Source organism: Glandiceps talaboti, chromosome 1 (genome assembly GCF_964340395.1).
Source record: "Glandiceps talaboti chromosome 1, keGlaTala1.1, whole genome shotgun sequence".
In the NCBI taxonomy this organism is placed as follows: Eukaryota; Metazoa; Hemichordata; class Enteropneusta; family Spengelidae; genus Glandiceps; species Glandiceps talaboti.
In genome coordinates, this window is record NC_135549.1 from 33445044 (window position 1) to 33463880 (window position 18837).

Below are 18837 nucleotides of genomic sequence, written 5' to 3' on the forward strand. Positions count from 1 at the left end.
GCAACCTAGCCTATTACTTTGGGGTATGTAGGATGTTATGTTCAATGTGCAACCTAGCCTATTACTTTGGGGTATGTAGGATGTTATGTTCAATGTGCAACCTAGCCTATTACTTTGGGGTATGTAGGATGTTATGTTCAATGTGCAACCTAGCTTACTACTTTGGGGTATGTAGGATGTTATGTTCAATGTGCAACCTAGCCTATTACTTTGGGGTATGTAGGATGTTATGTTCAATGTGCAACCTAGCCTATTACTTTGGGGTATGTAGGATGTTATGTTCAATGTGCAACCTAGCCTATTACTTTGGGGTATGTAGGTTGTTATGTTCAATGTGCAACCTAGCCTACTACTTTGGGGTATGTAGGTTGATTTTTTTTGACAATGACTGAGGATGAACGATTGGATAATGATGTATAAAAATAAGGATGGATTTCTAGTATAACCCACTCCAGCCCTTCAGGAGCTAATAATAACTGCCAAAGAAAGGCTGTTCAATTATTCAAGGAAAATTATGTAAAGGAAGAATACTTGACAGATGTATTTGAGTGAAGCAAAACATAATAGTAAAATGTCAGTACGTATTACTAATCAAGATATTTAGTAAATTAAATATATCTAATAAATTATATATATTTTCTGAATTCAGCCTCCACTTTTGAGAAACTACACCTGGTTCAAAAGGGTTTTAAGGGTGCTTACAGTTCATATCTGGTTTGTTTATAAAGTACTGGTAAGCATGAGAAAAATGAGATAACAGAAACTTTTAAGACATACTCTTTCCTCTAAACTCCACTTTTCTTCCTGCAACTCAGCAATTCGTGAAAGCAGTTCATTAGTTTCTTCATTGAGGGCAGCTGATGTCGTAGAATTTTCCGATGCATTGGACTGTACAGAAAAAGATGAATAAAATCCATGTAACAAATACAAATTTTAGAATTAATATAGAACTTAACGTAATGTTACTGATTGGTACAAACACAAGTAGTTACAAGTCTTCATTGACTTCATCATCTCTCCCCCCCCCCCCCCCCCCTCACCTGAAGTATAAAGTAGTAAATACTGTATTTTCTCTATTAATGATTTATCAGGACTTTAATATGGATTATAGATAGAACCAAAAAATGTTTTTGATTAGGGGTCTTCCAAGTTATTAGAGTCTGTTTGAAAATACATAATCAAATAAGCACCCCCTTACACAAATACATCATCAAATAGGCACCCCCTTTAAACACAAATACATCATCAAATAAGCACCCCCTTACACAAATACACCATCAAATAAGCACCCCCTTACACAAATACATCATCAAATAGGCACCCCCTTACACAAATACATAATCAAATAAGCACCCCCTTACACAAATACACCATCAAATAAGCACCCCCTTACACAAATACACCATCAAATAAGCACCCCCTTACACAAATACATAATCAAATAAGCACCCCCTTACACAAATACACATTCAAATAAGCACCCCCTTACACAAATACATCATCAAATAGGCACCCCCTTACACAAATACATCATCAAATAGGCACCCCCTTACACAAATACACCATCAAATAGGCACCCCCTTACACAAATACACCATCAAATAGGCACCCCCTTACACAAATACACATTCAAATAGGCACCCCCTTACACAAATACACCATCAAATGGGCACCCCCTTACACAAATACATCATCAAATAGGCACCCCCTTACACAAATACACATTCAAATAGGCACCCCCTTACACAAATACACCATCAAATTGGCACCCCCTTACACAAAATGAATAAAATACATTATGTTGGCTTACATGCCCTCCTTCCATTTACACAAAACTAAACAAACTCTGAAAATCTGTGGCAATGAACTGACATAATATAAACCCATTCTGTATGTGCATAGCTGGTTGATGTGACAATGAACTGACATAATAATAGAAACCCATTCTGTGTGTGCATAGCTGGTACATAGCACTGTGAGTGTGTCAACCTAACTAATGAATAGAATGGCCAATATCTGAAAGTGACATAAATTAAATTGTACTAAAAGTGATATGAATACCTGATTGAGATCAGTAGTAGCATCTTTCATGCTAGCAGCCCATGATGATACACTGCTGCTGTCACCCTTGTATCTTTCCTCTGCGTTGTATTGTTGGAACAGCTCATCTACACTGCTTTTCATACCGCTGTTCTCAGATAAAATCTCTTGAAGTCTTTCCTGTAATTTTTCCCCTCGTTTTCTCTCTAGATGTAGCTGCCTTTTAAGGTCTTTCACCTGTGAAAGCAACAACCAATCATGGCATCATGCTTTTTGTAGCTGTTGATTTCTATAAGTGCCGTGTCATGATTCTCAAAACACAGGTTTCTTACAGTAAAAGTAATTTAAAATAAAATTCCAGGATTTTAATAAGATCGTTTTTCACCAATTTGATATGCTTTATGAACTGCAATGAAACACATTTGCAGAAGGGGCTGATTCCAATCAAAATCTGAAAATGCTTTTGGAAAAAGTAAAAATAGCGTCAATGGCATTCTAGCACAACTGTCTTTGGCTGTTGCTATGGCTGTGGTCTTGTTGCTAGGCATATCTTCGAAATATACACCTCCATTTGGCTGTTGCTATGGGCATTGGTCTTGTTGCTAGGCATCTTTGCATATATTTTTGGAATCTACATTCACTTGGCTACCTTTCCCAGTTAGCATCTTTGCAATATAAACCATCATTTGGCCGTTGCCGTGGGCTTGGTCTTGTTGCTAAGCATATTTACATACATATTTTGTTATTCTTTATTCACTTACCTACCTGTTCCTGTTGTTATCTTTGCAATATGCATAATTTCACTGTTGCTAAGGGCATGGACATGGTTGCTAAGGCCAGTTTTGTCAAAATGTTTTGAAGAATAACTACAGAATAAAACCTTCATCAAGATTCATCATGTAGTTTTCAAGATTGAGAACCAAAATTGCGATTTTTAAACCTAAATTGCATATCGCTGATGGGATGTTGCGATTTTTAAACCTAATTTGCATATCGCTGATGGGATCACCATGTCATGAACAATTCATAAAATTTGAACACCCCTAAGAATGTTTCCACCAAATCTTGGCAACATCTGCTCAGTAGTTTTGGAATTTGACACACACATCCAAAATAATGTAGAAATCATGTTGTTTAATATGGCAAACAAAATAGTAATAAGCGATAATACAAGATATGAATAATAAGTGCAAAAATACGTACACATCAAATAAATCTAACACAAGAAGAAAACACTTTGGGCAGAGGGCACTACTGATCTGGTCAATGAGAAAATGAGTGAGTATGAAATGTGTTGCCAGTTGAGGCAAGTTGGAGCCTGTTTGAGGCCGAGTGATGCCAGTTGGAGGCAATTGGGGTGAAAGTACAAAGTAAGGTCCCCAAGACTGAGGGGTGAAAATGCCATGACCAGACCAAAGTACCCCCATGAGACAAGAGGTGGAATTTGTAATTTTTGTGGTTCTGTAACATTTTAAAGATTTGTTTTTAATTTTGGAATGACCATCAAAAAAGAGTGGCTGCCAGCATCAGACTGAGGTCTGAGGTATGGCCTCGTCAGCCCAAATGATGAAGTTTCAAAAACCAAGGTGGACTAGGCTTGAGGCCGGAGTCCTTTTGACTAGGGGGAAACCAGGACTTGCCAAAATGAAGACACTTCAAGGCCCCAGATGGCATAGGGCCCCCCTTCTGCTGAGATGGAAGTGGCTACGCCGAAATAACACTAATCCATTAACCCAGCAAGGGAGGGGATGGGCCCTCCATGGATCCAGAGGGGAGAGGGTGTCAAAGAGAGATATGTGTGAACAGAACAACAACGGGGGGAGGGTGAAGGGATGAACCACTGGCAAGTGTTGCTCATTACACAAGACCGAAAGACACCAGAGGCCTACACCAGAGGGAGGGGAGTACTATCTGGGTGGAGTGCGGGTGCGCTGAGAGTGCGAAAGGTTGGCCATGCTAATGACATATGGGGACTCGTCATGCCCAAACTACAAATACCCCAGTAATGGCCCCGCACTTAAAACCAGAGAGAAAACCATTATTAAGCCAAACATCTCTGGAAAAGTGTTAGGCCCAAAAGAAAATAGTCAAACTCAAATGGTATTCAGACAAAGCACGCTATGCACGAAAAACAAAGTAGGCTAATAGTAAGTCAGCTCCACAGAGAGTAGAACTATGTAACAAGTAGAATGGACAATGTAAGCAAAACAAAGGCTAATATCAGATGAAAACTCTCAACCAATGGAAATGACAGAATTTGGTTGTTGTGGGTAGTTTGTAGTGGAATTTGGGCATTTTTCGTTCATGATGGATATTTGCCATTAGCGGTTCAAGTGCGACTTTCCCGACTTGGTGAGCCAGCAAGTCAAGTGTCATAAAAATTGTTTGCATATCTAAAGCTATTTGCAATGTCACTGATAATGGGTCAGTACGACTGATATGACATTGAGCTTAGCTTTGCCTGATGCTATGTAACAGTGCTTTACCACATTTGTAAATATTGCCAACAAACATTATTCAGTGAAAAGAAAGATAAGAAACCCCACTTCCTCAGCTAATGGCTTGATTCTGTAATGCCTGTAGCTTGCATGATGTCCCGAGCTAGTCGGTCAAGGTCATTGATGTTGGTGTCAACCCTAGTTCATAAGTGGGTCACTGGACGTCATGGTTGCCTAGCTGAGCTAGTTCGAGGTGTGGTTTTTCTGCCTCGTGGCATGATGATTCTTTCAATGGTATATTGGAAGGAATGAAATAAATATACTACAGCTGTGATGGTAGCAAACTGTGAAAGAATGAGGTGGTCGGAATTAAGTGTCATGACTGGTGTGGTTTGTATATAGAGATTATGTAATTGCTAAGGTCTGTGTATTCCTGTGTTGTCAAACACAAGTTAAATACAGCATTATAGATTTTTGACCAAAAAGATACATTTTTAGCTCTAATTTGCATATCACGAAAGGGATGACAATTCTTAATCTAAGAATGTTCCCACGAAACCTCGCCCCCATCTGCTCAGTAATTTTAGAATTATACACAAAAATACACAATTGTAGACCTAATTTGCATATTATTAATATAAACACACCTAAGAATGACCCAGCAAATTTCAGACTAATCTGCCAAGCAGTTTTTGAGTTTATTTTTGTTGACCAAAAATAACATTTTTTGACCCAAATCACACACCGATGATAAGATCATTTTGATTTGACCAATTTCCTAACTAGACACCCTGGGTAATATATCCACTGAATATCATGGCTATTGGTCCAGCAGTTTTTGACTTTTAGTTGTTCACAGACACACAGACAGACAGACACACACACACACACACACACACACACACAAACACAGACAGACAGACAGACATACATACATACATACATACATACATACATACATACATACATACATACAAACATACATACATACATACATACATACATACATACAAACATACAAACATACATACATACATACATACATACATACATACATACATACATACACACATACAGACACTTTGCCATGCCTATAACACTACTGAACCTAAGTTCAGTTGTACTTAATACAAGTTAAACATTTCAACTGATGAGGCACTATAACTTTAAGTTGACACATCTGCAATACTGACTAGTAGCAAACACCTCTTCATCAAAAACATACTCCAAATTAATACAAGGTCATTAATACAAGGTCACGAAACAAAATGGTGTACATATGTGGACTACTGTATCTGACATTTGTGCCATGTTTGGTGGAAATAGGCCAATGCACATCAGAGTTGTACATGTACACAATAATAATGTTTGGCTATTTGATGTTGATGATTAAGGTTGAGGTCAAATGGCAAGGTCTCATTAGAAAGCTCATTATAAATAATGTAGGTGTAGACACTCATATGAGGTCTCTATCTATTAAGATTCTAGTTTTAGTGTGGAAAATGTAAATTTTTATGATAAATATGGCTGCTGTCATCAAAGTCATAAAACAAAGAACTGTGCATATGTAGTCTTGGTTACCCAGACTGTCACTGCTGGGGGCTCTTCTACAAGACCACCAGACGAGAGTATGGGAAAACGAGATTCAGGAAGTAGCTATTAAAGCAGTGCATGCTGGGGAATACTTCACATCCAACATTGCATGTAGGCTAAACGATTTAGGTACTTTCGCGACAAGTTATCACTTCTCAAGTGAGTAATACATCTAAATTACAACAACTAGGCCTAGTAAGCCCAGTTTTTATGATTTGGAAGAAATGTACTGTGAAACTCTCGGTGGGGTAGTTGAAACATGGTTTTCCCAGACTCTTGTCTGGGTGGTCTCGTAGAAGAGCCCCCAGTGGTGAGAGTCTGGGTAACCAAGACTAGTGTATATGTGGACCACTGTTGCTGACATCTGAACCAGGTTTGGCTGAAATAGCCATGTAACAAAGAATTCAAAATCGGAGCAGTTGTGGGGCAAAGTGCTAGATCTAGCACTTCACCACTTTTTGACAAAGTGCTAGATCTAGCACTTTAGCGAAAACTGACGAAGTGCTAGATCTAGCACTTTGTCAAAAAGTGGCGAAGTGCTAGATCTAGCACTTCAACAAAGTGTGGCAAAGTGCTAGGTCATCGGTAAATATGTCATGTTATACCAGTAATGGACATGTTATTACTCTCAGTGTAAAATGTTACTTCCGGTGTTTAACAACTTTAACGACCTTAGAGTTTGATTTTCCGTATGTTTTGCCAATGCACAAACAAGTTTCTACTTCGTAATTTTTAGTAACGTTCAGTTTTGCTTGTACTTTTTCGATGTTCTATGTGGCGAAAAACTACAGCACGTGGTCGTTTCCCTTCCACGTTTCGTACTCCTTACAACGGCTTGACACCACTACCAACAACCGCAGACCGCCATTTTGGACAGCTGTCACGTCAAATAACGCAGTCGAAACTACGAACATTTTAATTTTGTTCGGCGTGCGTCACAGACTCCAACTATAGCACGTAGTCGTTTCGGTACCACGTTCCGTATGCTGTACTTGACAACAGCTTTACACCACTACCAACAACCGTAGACCTCCATTTTGACAACTGTTCATGTCAAATAACGCACTCCCATACACTCGAAACTTCGAAGATTTCAGGAAGTAGAAACATTTAGTTCGGCGTGCGTCACAGACTTCATACTGCAGATTTAATGGCAGTGACATTTGTAACATTGCATGACAAAGAAATAATATAAAGGAAAACTGAATTTCTTGGGGTGTGTGTGTGTGTGGGGGGGGGGGTGGGGGGTGGTTAGTGTGTGTCTGAGATGCGAGAGCGAAGATTTTTCTTGATCGTTGAACAAGAAAATAAAGTCTGGGTGTAAGTTTATATCACGTTCACTGTATTTCTATTGAATAGATTCACTTCTTTCAGTATTATCAGATCGTTAATAGATGACAAAAATATTGCTATCGAAAACATAAGTGCGAAAACATATTCGTGTGAACAATTTTAATTTCAGCCCTTCATTGCTGTTAATATTTTGATAGAAATCTATAGATAACCCGTTACTACTGTTTTGTAAATTCAATATACTTGGTACTGCCAACTTCTTGACTGAAAACAACGACAATAAATAATCCGTGACTTCGCCAGATCTCAAGTACTAATCATCACGACATTACTGTTTATCGGAATTTTTTTGCATTCCTAGACAATCACCAATTTCAATATCGTCCCTTATGTAATTCCTGTTCGCTCAGAAATTATATCCAATGTGGGAAATAATAATAATAATAATAATAATAATAATAATAATAATAATAATAATAATAATAATAATAATAATAGCCATCGGTTATAGTTTGGTTCGGTCCAGAGGAAGTGACTTCATAATGCTATTATTAGCGTAGTGTGACGCCGAGGATCGCGTGGAGCAGTAATAAACGTCACTTCGTGAACTGGATTGCATATCATTAACAAAATTTGTAAGAAATACAGATGACGACTGTTCGAGAAATAGCGATAGGAAATGGTTTATACGAGAAAAATTGCGAAAATAAAGTGCATATTGTCAAACTCATCTTTTTAGAATCCAGCATGGCTGCCAAATCCAGGATCCGGGGGAAAGAAAGGGGTGTCGGTTTGTTTAAAAACAAACACAATGACCCCTATATTGATTTTGTCATTTCAGAGAGATCAACAAAATAAAACTATCCGTTCAAACAGTTTGGAGAAATTTAAAAGATTTTATAGAATAAATGTGTCCCCAGAGGCGCGCTCTACCTCGTGTAAATCACCAGAGTTATGACATGATTTTGCACAATATTCTTGTTCTACTACTTCATAGATTAGAATGAAAATAAGCACACAGGTGATTATACTGAAAGATGGATACTGGATAAAGATTTCAGTGATTTTCAAATTTATTTCCAGATGTTATGATTGATATATCTTTCCCGCTCTAAAATAGACATGGTACAAGAAATACTGAGTGGCTAGTCCTTGTTTACAGAGTAGATTGCAGATTCTGAAGTACAGTCCCACCCACAGGCACTCCCGAGATATGTATGCTATCAGAATGTTTCTATCAGAATACAATGTCGATAATACATCCATGGCCAGAAGTCAGATATTTTGCACGAAATACATTTTTTACATTTAACCCATGCACGTTTTACATTTTTTAAAGAGAAGTTAGTATTCATTAAATGCAAACTACCCGGACCATCGCCAAGGAATAGAATGTATTTCGTGCAACTCTAGAATGTATTAAATGCATTAAATGTATTAAATGTATTAAATGTATTAAATGCAAGCTACCCGGACCATCGCCGAGGAATAGAATGTATTTCGTGCAACTCTAGAATGTATTAAATGTATTAAATGCAAGCTACCCGGACCATCGCCGAGGAATAGAATGTATTTCGTGCAACTCTAGAATGTATTAAATGTATTAAATGCATTAACTGTATTAAATGTATTAAATGCAAGCTACCCGGACCATCGCCGAGGAATAGAATGTATTTCGTGCAACTCTAGAATGTATTAAATGCACTAAATGTACCTCAACCATCTCCCGTGTATTAAATGTATTAAATGTATTTCGTGCAGCCTTAGAATGTAAAAATGTATTAAATGTAAAATAGTAAAGTACTGGCCATAGCTCCGATAATATCGTTGACGTGTTTTAGCTAATTGTATATGAAAGGGGTAAAATAATAACACTTGTTTCTGTGATCGCGCAAGGTACGTATTGACAAGGCATGTTTGTAACAGAACACACAACCCCCGGGACACAACCGTACGTACGGCAACGTGAACTTTCAACCGGCCGTTATACTCGACAAACATTTAACAAACATCAGATAAATCGTGTCGTTGTTACAATCGGCCAAAGATAAGTTTTGGAGTCGATCATGCGCCACACGACCACGTACACGGACTACTGACATGACGCATGTATGTGACGTTTATCGATGCGAACGACCACGTTGTATCAAGCCGTTGGAGGCGCTTCGTTGTTTACAGTCCCGCACTTCGTTGTTTTCTGGCGAAGTGCTAGATCTAGCACTTCGGCGAAAACTGACGAAGTGCTAGATCTAGCACTTCGGCGAAAACTGACGAAGTGCTAGATCTAGCACTTTGTCAAAAAGTGGCGAAGTGCTAGATCTAGCACTTTGCCCCGCAACTGTTCAATTTTGGACCATTTAGCTACCTCAAATAGCACATAACATTAGAGGTGTACAAGTGTATTTGGCTATTTGACCTCAAAGACATATATCAAGGTCAAAGTCTTAATAGAAAGTCCACTACGGATAACACGTGTAGACACTCAAATAAGGTTATCATCTATGAAACTTCCAGTGTTAGTGGACAGTTTTTCAATACTTTATGCCTATTTGACCTTGGAAATGAAGATCAAGATCGAAGGTTAACTTCAAGGTATCATTTGAAATCTTGTTATTGATAACATGAGCGTAGACACATGAATAACGTCTCTATCTATTAAGCTTGCAGTATTAATGGGCAAAATGTGAATTTTGACAAACAGCTGTGATTTGATCATTATGGCAAAGGTCATAAAACTAAGCGATGTGCATATGTGTACTAGCACATTTGTTGTGGGTCTGGTTGAAATTGGCCAATGCATGTTTGAAATACAGGTGGACATGTACACACAGGACCCAAGGTACATGTAGTAGCTCCCTGGACTTGGTCTGTTAGGAGCTAAATAATGTGTCTTCATAGCAATGAATCCTTCAATCACTTATCTATCAATTAACAAAATATTTATAAACATACCATTGATACTTTTTTCTTCTCTGCAATTTTTTTCTCTTCAACCATGTCTTTTATCTCCTGACAGTAGTATGGAGGCAGATCAACATTTGAAAACTATAACATGAGTATTCTCTACTATAAACTTGTCATATAAATATACAATGGTGTTAAACTATAAAGCATTTGGTGATAAACTTTACTCTATAATGATGCTAAAAATACTTGCTAGGGGTATGGCCATGGTTACTGTTGCTGTGAGTATGAGTACAGTCATGGTTACTGTTGCTATGAGTGCGATGTCATGGTTACATTTTTACATAATTCAAATTAGCAAAACTATGCTAATGAGGCAAATTAGTACTATACTCTGAAATGATCCCATTATTTGTGTTACAGAGAGCAGACATATGGCAAGCACTGTCTGTTAACAAATCCAGGAATGATATATGTGTATGTCTTCATGCAAATGTCCACCAAATTTAAACTGAATGCCTCCCATAAGGAAACCAGTAATATGCAAATAAATCATTAAACTAAAAAAACTATGGTAACAGGCTTTTTTTGGGGGACAAGCGTGCTTTCTTAGGTTAATGTATGTGCTAAATTATATGGAATTTGAAGAGTGCATGATACTGCTTAATTATTCAAAATACTCATTAAAGGTAAATGTTGTAGCAACAAACTTCATAGGACAGGTGCGGTGCTGCGTATTATTATGGTTGATATATGTACCATATTATATGAAATTTGAAGCTTGTATACAGCCTAGTTACCTAACCATTAATTATGCAAATTTTTTAAAACTGTAAGCTATATCAACAAATTTTATAGGACATATCTGCTTTGTTATGGTTAACATATGTACTTAATTATATTGAAATGTATGTTTCAATGATATGCAAATTTCCCTAATTAACATGAACAGATCTCACTCAAAAACTATTCAGGTCTACTAGCCATTACCCCAAACATTATATGTACTAAATTTCATTACAATTGAGCCAGCCGTTTTTAAGAAAATGATGACACAGACAAACAGACACACACACACACACACAGATGGACGGACATATGACAGACACACAGACAGACATCCCCCTTTTAATACCTCCCGTACCCTTATGGAAGGTGAAAATGATGAAAATGAGTGTAATTAGTATGCACAAGACATTTTTGTACTCAGTTACTACATAGACCCATTGGTGGGTGGTCTATGGTTACTACTGATAATGTTTCACAACAAGTTTAGAATTAAGAGTCTTTTACTAAAGCTTGAGGTAAAATGACTTTACCTGCTTGACATCTTCAACTGTTTTTGCTTTTAATTCAATTTCTTCCTGAAGAGTATGGATTTCAGTTTCTTTTTCTATCAGTTTATTTCTCTCTTCCTGCAAAAAAAAAAAGATTTAACAAATCTTTGTAGAAGACACCCCCTCTCCCCTCCCCTTCCCAAAATGAGTTACTTCTATCTGACTGAATGGTGACATGATTTAAGAGAAATTGGTGGCAATAAATAAATACTACAAAGTGTCTGATAATGCAAGGTCTCCAAATATAGCGTACATCTGATAATATGGGGGTAGACACTTGAATGGAGTGTCTGTGTATTACAGTTTTTGAGTAAATATTGATTTTTAAACTACAAATATGGCCGCCATTCAGTCAAACCATTTCAACTGCGCTAAAATTAGGTTTTCTTTTGAGTCATTGCACAGTAAGAGATAGAGGAACACCAAACCTGTTGGTGAGTCACTAGAAATTGGTGTCAAAATTGAATTTTGAGGGGACAATATGACAGACACAGTGACACCTATCTAGAGTGACTGTTTTCTTGTCAACAATGTAAAATGAGGAGGTCAATAAACCTGCTACGTTGACATACTTAACTCTGTAACCTTTCCTATCACACTAATACAATTGCATGGCAATGGCTCGGCCATGGCTTGGTTTATCCCTAAATTCCAAGTTTTGCAGTTACTCACAATGAGTGCTGTTTTTGGAATGTACATATTCCAAACATACATCACTATTTTATACTTTTAAAGTAAAATGTACTGGAGTTGATACAAAACAGGAGTTGTTGCTAAGCCTTGTTCCTCGGCATTGACATTCACCATCTAATTTGCATATCCCTTTTCAATTTAGAAAATTTAATTAATATTTATCATAACTAAACATCAGCAGGCTAATATGTAAGTATCAACAACTGTGCAGGCTTTTGTTTCCATTGCTATTGTTGTTGTCCCTTCATCTGAATTAACGAGAAAGGCTTTTCCACATTTCTTAGTCTTGATATCCATCAAATTACCAAAGCAATGTTCAGTAATAATTATATAGTATTACAGAAGAAGGGGCACAATGTAAGTTAATAGGTATTTGGGTGTACTTTTTGCTGCATATTTAAAAGATACTTATAGTATTGTACTTACTGAAGCACACATAAAGGGGAACACCACTCCAGGAAATAAAACATTTTCACAAACGTATGAGTTCTGAAGAGTCATTTCATGATTTTACATCACCTTCAATTACTTGAGATTTCAGAGAAACATCAAGTTGATCTTGTGTCTTTATCTTTCATACAGAATCTTTACTATGGGCTATTGCATTATGGGAGTCAGCAGCAATAATGTATTCAATGATTGAACACTGTATATTCGTGACAGCTGTTTTCCACTGAAGTGCTTAGCATTTTTGTTCATCAATTTAATAAATTATATCTTCTGACTCCCCTGATGCAAACAAAGGCCCATAGCAAAGATACCCTATAAATGCACAAGATCAACTTGATGTTTCTCTGAAATCACAAGTAATTGTAGGTGATGTAAAATGATGAGATGACGCTCCAGAACCCATAGTTTATATGAAAAATATCTCTATTTCCTGGAGTGGTGTTCCCCACGTGCAATTGACTGAACTCGAACCTGCTATCAAGATACAACCCATAAATGATTTGATGACTTAATTTATCATACATCTCAAAGAATGTTCAGGAAATCCATACTGAGGAACGGACAAGGGTCATATTATAGCCCCCTCCAGGCTGTGTCTAATGGGGGCTGAAAATGTTAGTTGTTTTCTCTCATTGACTGTCCAAATTTCTGCTGAGGCTTTTGTCTTTTTATTTTATGTTCAATTTCATGATGTAGACATCTTACCTCTAGTTCATTATTATGCCGCGTCTCCAACTCTTCTCTGCTTTTGACATGTTTTTCATTTGATTGTTTCAAAATTTCCTGTTGGCAAACAAACGATATGATGTTCTCATTTTTTTATCTTTTAATTACTTCTTAAAGAAACGTACTACACTATGTCTCAGCGCATTGTACAATAAAATGTCACAGAAGAAAGAGCACAAATTGCTTGCTGGTTTAATAGGGATTTACCTCATGTATGGTATAGTCAATGGCTTTACCATTTATTGTAATTGTTTTGTCTCTAAATATCATGGTTCTGTTCTTGTTGGGGCATACTCTACATATCATTACATGTGACCTTAGCCTACAGATTATTATTGTTAGTCATACACCTTAGCCTACTGATTATTACTGGTAGTCATACACCTTAGCCTACTGATTATTACTGGTAGACACACACCTTAGCCTACTGATTATTATTGTTAGTCATACACCTTAGCCTACTGATTATTACTGGTAGACACACACCTTAGCCTACTGATTATTATTGTTAGTCATACACCTTAGCCTACAGATTATTATTGTTAGTCATACACCTGAGCCTACTGATTATTACTGGTAGTCATACACCTTAGCCTACTGATTATTACTGGTAGACACACACCTTAGCCTACTGATTATTATTGTTAGTCATACACCTTAGCCTACTGATTATTATTGTTAGTCATACACCTTAGTCTGATTATTACTGATAGTCATACACCTTAGCCTTCTGATTATTACTGGTAGTCATACACCTTAGCCTACTGATTTTATTGTTAGTCGTACACCTAAGCCTACTGATTATTACTGGTAGTCATACACCTTAGCCTACTGATTATTACTGGTAGTCATACACCTTAGCCTACTGATTTTATTGTTAGTCATACACCTTAGCCTACTGATTATTACTGGTAGTCATACACCTTAGCCTTCTGATTATTACTGGTAGACACACACCTTAGCCTACTGATTATTATTTAGTCATACACCTTAGCCAGATTATTACTGCTAGTCATACACCTTAGCCTACTGATTATTATTGTTAGTCATACACCTTAGCCTACTGATTATTACTGGTAGTCATACACCTTAGCCTTCTGATTATTACTGGTAGTCAGACACCTTAGCCTACTGATTATTATTGTTAGTCACACACCTTAGCCTGATTATTACTGGTAGTCATACACCTTAGCCTACTGATTATTACTGTTAGTCATATACCTTAACCTTCTGATTATTACTGCTAGTCATACACCTTAGCCTGATTATTACTGGTAGTCATACACCTTAGCCTTCTGATTATTATTGTTAGTCATACACCTTAGCCTGATTATTACTGCTAGGCATACACCTTAGCCTGATTATCACTGGTAGTTAGACACCTTAGCCTACTGATTATTATTGTTAGTTATACACCTTAGCCTACTGATTATTACTGCTTGTCATACACCTTAACCTTCTGATTATTACTGGTAGTCATACACCTTAGCCTGATTATTACTGGTAGTCATACACCTTAGCCTACTGATTATTATTGTTAGTCATACACCTTAGCCTACTGATTATTACTGCTTGTCATACACTTTAGCTTTCTGATTATTACTGGTAGTCATACACCTTAGCCTTCTGATTATTACTGGTAGTCATACACCTTAGCCTACTGATTATTACTGGTAGACATACACCTTAGCCTACTGATTATTACTGTTCGTCATACACCATAGCCTACTGGTTATTACTGGTAGTCATACACCCCAGCCTACTGATTATTATTGTTAGTCATACACCTTAGAGTACTGATTATTAGTTAGTCATATACTTTAGTCATACATCCTTGTGATATAGTTTTCCTTATCCACAAATGATATAACAGTCTGGGTTTTTTGCCATGCCTACCTCAGTTTCTTCTAATCTTCTTTCAAACCATCCCTTTGTACTTTCTAAAGATGAAATTTGGTTTTCTAGCTCTGGAACTTTGTCCCTGAAGACTTCCAGCTCTTTCTTTTCTTTCTGAAACAAAAATATAACCCATTCACTACATCATCTCCTCTTATGCCTCATTATCTTAGATGACAATGACATGACATGCACAATATATGGTATGGTGGGGTCATGCACAACATATGGTATGGTGGGGTCATGCACAATATATGGTATGGTGGGGTCATGCACAACATATGGTATGGTGGGGTCATGCACAACATATGGTATGGTGGGGTCATGCACAACATATGGTATGGTGGGGTCATGCACAACATATGGTATGGTGGGGTCATGCACAATATATGGTATGGTGGGGTCATGCACAACATATGGTATGGTGGGGTCATGCACAACATATGGTATGGTGGGGTCATGCACAACATATGGTATGGTGGGGTCATGCACAATATATGGTATGGTGGGGTCATGCACAACACATGGTATGGTGGGGTCATGCACAACATATGGTATGGTGGGGTCATGCACAACATATGGTATGGTGGGGTCATGCACAACATATGGTATGGTGGGGTCATGCACAACATATGGTATGGTGGGGTCATGCACAACACATGGTATGGTGGGGTCATGCACAACACATGGTATGGTGGGGTCATGCACAACATATGGTATGGTGGGGTCATGCACAACATATGGTATGGTGGGGTCATGCACAACACATAGTATGATGGAAGCAGTCACAACACATAGTATGATGGAAGCAGTCACAACACATGGTATATACGGTCAATGCCATTTTTTTTAGTATTAATGTGAGCACTCCTGATAAAATCCTACAATAGTTCATGGCAAAGTTACACAGTGTCACTGTGCATGTAATAATTTTTTTATAATAATCATTTATTGCACCTCCACAGACATATAATGTTTGGGAACCTGGTTGAAAATTTGTTTTAAAAACATGAACAATAGTGATAAAAAACAAGTTGATTATTCACTTGTTCAAAGATGAAATTAACAAATTCTGTATCTCTCTATTTTTTGATTGCACTCATTTTGGTTATCATAGGTTGGTTGGTAGGACCATGCATACTTTAAAATGGCAATCTCAATATGAAGTGAATGACCACTGTACCACAGTGACATACTCTATATAATAGCCAACTGTACAAAAAAATTGGGCAGGTAGAAATTGTGGTTGGGCATGTAATTTTCAAAGTTTCATAGTGGGCAAAAAAAAATAATTTTGAGGCCTGTATAAAGGGGCATGCACAACACATGGTATAATAAGGGAATGTACAACACATATTATGATGGGAGCATGCACAACACATGGTCTGACAGGGCATGCACAACACATGGTCTGACAGGGCATGCACAACACATGGTCTGACAGGGCATGCACAACACATGGTCTGACAGGGCATGCACAACACATGGTATGATGGGGCATGCACAGCACTAGACTCTCTTACAGCCCTCGGAGCTTCGCTTCACTAAAATTAAAGCTAAACGAATTATTTTGTATGTACCGATGCCAGCTAATTAACCGTACTCGAATATCCTTGTACTGTGCGCCCTCATCGACCATGATAGAGATAACCATTCGTTGACGTGTGACTGCGACGCTCCGTGTTATCGCGAAACCCCGATGACTTCGCGAAAATACGGAGCGTTGCAGTCACACGTCAACGAACAGATATCTCTATGTGGTCGATGAGGGCGCACAGTACAAGGTTGTTCGAGTACGATGGAGTACGTTATGTAGATGGTATCGGTACATACAAAATAATTCATTTAGCGTCGATTTTAGTAAAGCGAAGCTCCGAGGACTGTGAGAGAGTCTAGCACAGCACATGGTCTGACAGGGCATGATGGGGCATGCACAACACATGGTCTGGCAAGGCATGCACAACACATGGTATGATGGGGTATGCAAAACACATTGATGGGGGGCACCACGTACAACACATGGTATGATAGAGGCACGTACAACACATGGTATGATGGGGGGAATTGTTCGGAGTCATTTTAAGGCCCAGTTTGGATTGGCATTCAAATATATGTGTGAAAGACAATTGTCTCTAAATCGTAGTCATACAGTAAGTATAAAGGAATGAATACATGCTGTTGTGTTGAGACATACACTTCTATTTCTTTAAATTCCATATTCTAAACTAGACACATATTTTACAGTTTGATAAGTCTTCACAGAACACACAGTCTCCTCAAATACTTTACTTCTATGTGACTGAATGGAGATATGATTTAAAAGAACTTGGTGGCAACAAATAAATACTAGTGTCTGATAATACAGGAAATTGCTGAATTTCAATAACTGAACCAGAAGATCAGAGTCAAGGCCAAAGATCAATGTCACAAAAGAAAGTTGGACACTTGAATCTAGTCTCTAGCTATAATAGCTATACATAGCTGCTATGTATCAATGTTATTGAGTTTTGTGGTAAATCATGATTGTTCACTACAAATATGGCTGCCATGAGTTTCACATAGTTTCTTGTCAGGAAATGTCTAAAGTGGTGTGACGATTTTTTTTACATTCTCAACAAATGTTAATCAATCTACTTATCATTGTTACTGTTCTCTTTATTTAGTATTTTACAGCAAGTGTGTATGTTGGGCAGATGTCATAGGCTAGTTCATGATTAGTTTTGCAGTTATCTTCACTGGTGGCAATTAATGTACGGAGAGTTACTTTTGTGTTTTCCCTTTCATCTGCAGACTGAATTGGCTGGACAAACATGAAAAAAAATTGGCTGTTGCTAAGGGCATGGTCATGGTTGCTGCGACAAATTGTGTCACCAGATTTAAACTGAATGCCTTCCGTAAGGAATTTCATGATTTATGCAAGAAATTTAGCTCTATATCTGTGATTCGTCAAGTCCCAATGAAAGTTGTTGTCAAATATGTTGTTGAAATGCCCGCCACGCCTCCTATTCTCAGCACAGGAAAGCTTGCCATCCTCGACTTCACTCGGCTTTCGTGATCCCCTACATACCCGTGATATGGCATCTGCATGTTGAACTTCCTTCTGTCCCACCACGAGTTTACACATTCCTTTAATCATTTTGTTGAGTGGCACACCCTCACTCTACACTAATTATATACTTAGGTCAATGTATAGGTCACCATTATTGATACATTTTCTTCGTAGGCTAGGCGAGGCTTGGGCTATTTTCCATATTTTATTTCATATTTAAGCATGTTTGAGTTACGGCTCTGGACATGGAAAATTCGCAAACAAAATGGCTGTCAGGCAGCCATATTGGATCGTATCACGACGAAAATGGATATGCACATGTATGTCATAGAACACTGTCCTAATACCAACTTTGAATGACATCTGTTCAAGCATGTCCGAGTTATGGCTTTGGACATGGAAAATTTGCAAACAAAAT

The 18837-nt window shown here is 37.7% G+C and overlaps 1 protein-coding gene across 1 annotated transcript in view; it reads right to left on the reverse strand.

Moving 5' to 3' along the window:
* Positions 1–720: 720 nt before the first annotated feature.
* Positions 721–18837, reverse strand: part of LOC144435964 (GRIP1-associated protein 1-like) — a 143769-nt gene continuing 125652 nt past the window's right edge. Inside the window, exons 20-25 of the mRNA XM_078124612.1 lie at positions 15371–15484; positions 13454–13531; positions 11588–11683; positions 10317–10373; positions 2062–2277; positions 721–888 (exon numbers count right to left, since the gene is read on the reverse strand). Of these exons, the coding sequence (XP_077980738.1) occupies positions 721–888; positions 2062–2277; positions 10317–10373; positions 11588–11683; positions 13454–13531; positions 15371–15484 (729 nt within the window). The remainder of the gene's footprint in view (positions 889–2061; positions 2278–10316; positions 10374–11587; positions 11684–13453; positions 13532–15370; positions 15485–18837) is intronic.